General features: G+C 34.8%; 1 protein-coding gene across 1 annotated transcript in view; it reads left to right on the top strand.

Annotated features, from left to right (window-relative positions):
* The first annotated feature begins 2,106 nt into the window (after positions 1 to 2,106).
* Positions 2,107 to 6,000, top strand: part of Strump (WASH complex subunit strump) — a 162,182-nt gene continuing 158,288 nt past the window's right edge. The window contains exon 1 of the mRNA XM_090372123.1: positions 2,107 to 2,342. Within this exon, the coding sequence (XP_090228249.1) occupies positions 2,121 to 2,342 (222 nt within the window). The 5' untranslated portion in view covers positions 2,107 to 2,120. The remainder of the gene's footprint in view (positions 2,343 to 6,000) is intronic.

The following is a 6,000-nucleotide window of genomic DNA, read 5'->3' as shown; positions in this document are numbered from 1 at the left end:
CAAGAACACTGTGTAAACACAATACGGGAGCTACAGAATAAGATCACTATTTCTGTTGTAGCAATCAATGCAGGCATATACCATCAAAGCTGAAATTACATTGCTCATTGTATATGCTACAGTTTCACCTTGATATTGTCCTAATGACAAGAGGGGGCTCATGTTGAACTGAACTACCAATGACTGAGCAGACATAATCAAGTGGGGTACTGAAGCTAAATTTAGATATAATATGAGTTCTGTCTAGTAGGACTAATTGTGGTGGAAATAATAACTTATGTTCACTCCAATAAAGCAATCCCCATTAAAATGTGTTTTCATTTTTCTAATCACAGTGATTCAAAGTTAAAGGTTTCATGTGGATACCTTTGTTTACTTATAATTGAAATATAGACACACCCTTGCTGTTGTAAATAATGCACTGTGCTGGCACTTTATAAAAGAACGATGTGCCTAACATGGACAGAATTTATTAGTAACAAGGAGCATATCAGTAGTTGTATAGGAAATGTAATGGTTTGTCTGCATGAACTCCCATTAGTGTGGTGCTGGTATTGACTATCCATTGTATATAAATGACAGGGTTAAAGCATATGTTCATTCAGTCCTCAGCTTTATATTGTGAAAAAGTGCAGGTAATGTGCATAGTTATTTGAACAGTGATTAAGTTTCATATGGCAGGAAAAACTACATCTGTGTGTGTGTGTGTGAGAGAGAGTGATAACTGGTTGCAGGAAGGTTTATGGACCCCTGCCCTTTAATAGGTTCCCACTGTACTGGAATGAATTGTCCCCTAAAAATACATGAAGTTTAATTACTGTCTGAACATTATACTGTACATGTAAAACTCACCTGCACCTTTTCACAGTCCATTGCCAAATACCAAATGAATACTTTTTTCCCGTAACTCATTTATACATTACATAAAGGGAAGTTAGTGCTAATGCCATACTTAACAGGAGTTTCCTTTTGCAGACCATTGCACTCTGCTGTGACCTTATATAAAACTTGAACTGTTTCTCATGGTCAGACTTGGCTGAATTGCGCAGTGTGAGGTTCAGTAACCACTATGTGTACTGGAATGTAAATGGCAATAGTAAATATGTATGTTGTGCCTTACATTTTTTCACATGATTTCTGCATTCTACCATCAGTTTGCCAGTCCTTACAGATATCTGCAATGAATGTGCGGAGAAACATTTCTTGTCAATGTTATGGATGACACCCTCAAGGACTAGTAAGCTAATGGCAGAACATAGCAATCAGAAACAACAGTGTAAAATGGAAGGTAACTCTGTATGGTGACAAGAAGGTAAAGTGTACAGTTTAAAGTCAATATAAGAATAGCTATAGAGGAATTTTCCATCTAATACAATGTGATGTTTCTAGTGCCCATTTTAACCAACAGAATGGTTAATTTCTTCCACCAGTTAGGGCAGAAGAAGACATTCATAATATCCCCTTTTCTGAACCCAACACCACAGGAAACAGTTGTTACTAGTAAAATCCATCAGAGATGTGGTTTCATGGTGTGACATCAGGGAATCATCCAAATATGTTGCAGATCGGTGAGCTTAGTGCTTTTGTTGTTTTTAAATTGTGATTTCTTATCTCAGTAGGATAATGCACCATGTCAGAAATATGCAAGCATCCAAAGAATATTTTGAGAACCTTACTTCTACTTGCTTCAATAGCCACCATCCAAGATCTCATATCTCAAGCATAAAAATATATGGGATGAAGAAAAAAGGGCCCTAAGGAGTGGATCTCCTACTATTAACATTGTCACAGTTTATGCTATTCAGTAGCATCACCAAATTATAGGTATAAAGTGGGTTAAGGCTGTTATTCAGACCATGGGAGGTCCAGCACAATAAGTAGGTGTAAATATTTCATTGTGCATGTGTATAGTTTTTTTTTTTTTTAAGGACATAAAATGTATAAATTTATTTATTTAACAAATTTAGTTGAAATAATTTCCTATTATACTTATAAATTTATATATTTATCTTTTTGGTTGTACTGTTGTTAATTTGCTTCACCTATAAATATAATGGTAGAGAAACATACCATCAATTTATAACCAAGGTTTTCTTTCAGAAATGTGAAAAATTGTTACAATGGACTTCCTTGCTGAAAATAATGCCTGCGGTATAAATCTCCTTCGTTTGGTTTCACGAGGAAATGCCATTATTGCTGAATTGCTTCGACTGGCAGATGTTGTACCTCCAGTTTTTAGACTTGAAGCAAAACAAGATCAGGTTAAATATGGAGATGTTCTTTCTGATTTCAGTTATTTCAAGATGACAGAATTGTATGAGAACAAAATTGAATCAAATCCTGTAAGTATACATAAAGAGAACTGTATATTTAGTGAAGTATATTTTTAAAAAGATTGCAATATTTTTATATTGATAGGGATAACTTAGGTCAGTAATGCTCTGAGAAGTGGATAATAAAATGAATCAAGGTGAAATGGCACATAATATCTTTTAGCTGCTGGTGTGCCATAAAAAACCTCCAATAACAACAACAAGGTGAAATTTTCATAGTTATAAATACTGGAATTAGGTCCTATAAGTTCAAAATATTTAACCAGTTGTGTCATTATTGATTACTGGAACATGTTACCTTCTTATGGGAAGTTGAGGCTGACAGCGTGGGAAAGTTCAAAGATCAGCTGGATTGGCGCTTAGGTCAAGATGAAACACATGAAAGTTTTACTTTATTTTTTTGGATGGTGTAATAAAACCTAGTGCTTTCTTGCACTATGTGGCTGATACCAGTACTAAGTAACTTTTCTGTAAACTACACTTCTGTACACAGATATTGTGCATAAAGGTATGAAGTAAAATTTAAGAGCCTGTCCATTATATATCTCAGGCATTCCCTTAAACCACAATAAATAATTAAAAAGCATATACAGGCTGGCCTCGATTAATGCGATTAATTCGTCCCGCGAGTGCATCGTGCAAAACGGAAATGCGTTAATCAAATATAATAATCAATAGGAAAAATTATAATTGATCCTTGACCTTCTGGAATGTCTAAAGAATTTTAAAAATACCTTTTTAACTGTATACAATGTAAAAGACAATGAAAATAATTATGGAATTAAATGTTTATTGCAAAAAAACAGTGGTTCCCAAACTGTGCGCCGCGGAATATTTAAAATTTTCAAGGGAAACACAGCGATACTCGACATCTGTCAGACACCGCGTGAACTACTAGCTCAAGGTAGTTCACAGTTTAAACATTTCTTATTAAGTTGTTTGAACCTAACTACTAAACAGGACTGTTAGGTATTTCTTTTGGTCTAGGTGTGCCGTGAAAAAATTACTGAGACACTAAGGGCGCCGTGAACCAAAAAAGTTTGGGAACCTCTGACATAAAATACACAATGAAGAAATGACTGTTGCGGAAATATTTGAACAGTGTTGACTTTCTCTTTTCATCAATTTCCGATAGCTGACAACAATCTTCTCTGGGCTCTGGCGAAATAAATATCGCAGAGAACCTCAAACCTTTTGTTTGAGGTTCTATGCGATACAAAAGATTTCATCTAATTCTTTTACCGTTATCTCCTTCGCGGTAACATTTTCATCTGGCTCATTTAAAAATTTGAATTTTTAAATGCAAGTCTGCATTGACTTTATTAGCAGGAGACAAACAAGTAACACGTCTTCTTCCAATGGTTGATGGAACACACCGAGGTGGGCAGCAGGCAAATGTTCGTTTATTGACCGTACGACTCGCGGTAAGCGAGTCGTACGGTCAATAAACAAATACAAATACAAAAACAGATAGTTGAAAAATTATTCAAATCTTTTTCAACTATCGCATAAAAAAAAAAAAGATCAGGTTAACTGGAAATTTGCATTGTGTAAAGTGAAAAGTGGTATAATTTTTAAAATAGCGTTAACTGAAAATCGCATTAATCGAACTCGCGTTATGCGAGGCCTGGCTGTATTGTAATTGCTCTAATAATTTTATATTTTAATTTATGAACACCATGGGATGAAGGTTTTAAAATGAAAAGTTTATTATAATTTTTTTTTTTTTTGCATCCTGATTACATCATGGTAGTATTAGAATGTAAAATGATGTAAAGAATGCATTAGTTGATGCATTTTTTATGTATTATAATTTATTTTCTGTATATTTATATCAAACTGAAAACAGAGTATAGTACAGCAAACCCCCGCTATTCGCGGTTTCGCGTATTCGCGATCGCTGATTTAATATAAAATGAAACCTAAAAAAATGTGAATTTTAAAGTGCCGTGAATATTTTCCGTCAAAAAAAACATGGGCGTGGCTAGAATTATCTTTCCCGGTCAAAACAGCGCTCAGTGGGTGGGGGGGGTGACAAAATCGCGAGCTTGGATGTTTCTCGCTAATCCTTGTTCAGTATGTGTTATGCGCTTGTCATGGAAGGTTTCGTCGTTTTCTTTTAATTTCTATGTTTATGAATTGAATAAATTTATAAATTGATATGCTTACAAAAATGATAAATCTACCGCTTTGCAGTGTAAAACAGACTTTTTCGAGTGTGTTAACGGAAGAAAGTGACTTTATCGTGGACAAATTCTTTCTAACCCGTACAAAAATACAGTCGGTCCTCGTATAACACGTGTTTGCATTACACGAATTCGATCATACACGATTTATAAATAGGGGAACGTTATCTTATATAACACGAACCGAATTCGCTTATACACGATTCGCCTTTGTGTTTACAAGAAATGGCAGTCGAATGCGGAATCACCCCAACTGAACGCAACACGATAGGAATGAAGAAGATTCTGAAAATGTATTTATGTGTTTTATATCAGTGAAGGGGAAACACATTTCACCATAATAACGTAAAAACCAACACAATTCCAGCTATCGATATAATCGCAAATGCAATTAGATGGAGTTTACTACCAGTTTATAACAGATTCCACTAGCAGAAACGCAACTGGAAATTGTTTTTATTGTTTTATGGTAGTAACCCCCAGAAATGTGCTTTAGTAAAATGTGGGGTGTTAATAGTGTATCTCGGCCTTTACGGTGTTGTTTATTCAGTTGCTACACGCGCGCAGCTTTGTTTCTGTGTATCAAGCGTGCCACCTTGTTTGTAATTGTGCTTTATTCCCTAAAAATTAGTAAAATACTTAAAAGGTGTGAAAAGGAAGCGTCCTGGCTAAGACACTGCAGATTCAGAGAGAAAAAAAAAGAAGCAATATCGATAAACAGAGGCGGACTGGGTCAAAAATTCTTATCCGGGAAATTTTGTAGTGGCCTCATACTACGGTTTATGGCCAAAATCAGACCGGCCTCCGGCCCACCGTGGTTTCCCCCGTAAGGCTTATGGCCAGTCTGCTTCTGTCGATAGAGAAAAAATATGAAATTGTGACACGCTTTGAGCGAAATGAAAGACCATGTGATATTGCATGTGCTACAGACCTAAATGAGGCAACGCGGAGAATTACAAAGAATGCAGAGAAAATAAAAACAACTTTCATAGCGGGAACAACTCAAAGTGTAATTAAAATCCATTAGATTAAGACACAAAGAATTGGAACAGATGGAACGGCTGTCATCTCTTTAGATAGAAAATCAAACAAAAAGCAAGTTTGCTTACGATAGAAGCAAAAGCATTAGCAATATTTTATTATGACTATTTTATTTAATATAATAATTTTTTTACGAATAAAATACGTATTTTATCCGTAAAAAATACTTTTTTTAGTATTAAAAAATACTAAAAATACTTTATTATAATATAATATTATTTTTATTACGTATTTTAATCATTATAAAATACGTAAGTATTTTATAACGATTAAAATTACCCGATTATTTATTGTGTTTTGTAATGTTTTGGTTCCAAATGTGTGTTCAATCTTGGGTGGTCGGCACCTAACCCTACTTTTCCCATAAGGCCTGTTGTTTATATTGCACGATTTTGCATTGCACGAGGATTTCTAGGAACGCAACTATCGTGCTATACGAG

This window comes from Mastigoproctus giganteus, chromosome 4 (genome assembly GCF_048544385.1).
Source record: "Mastigoproctus giganteus isolate SK-2022 chromosome 4, ASM4854438v1, whole genome shotgun sequence".
NCBI lineage: Eukaryota > Metazoa > Arthropoda > Arachnida > Uropygi > Thelyphonidae > Mastigoproctus > Mastigoproctus giganteus.
Note: the sequence above shows the minus strand (reverse complement) of the source record. Positions and strands in the feature narration are given on the sequence as shown.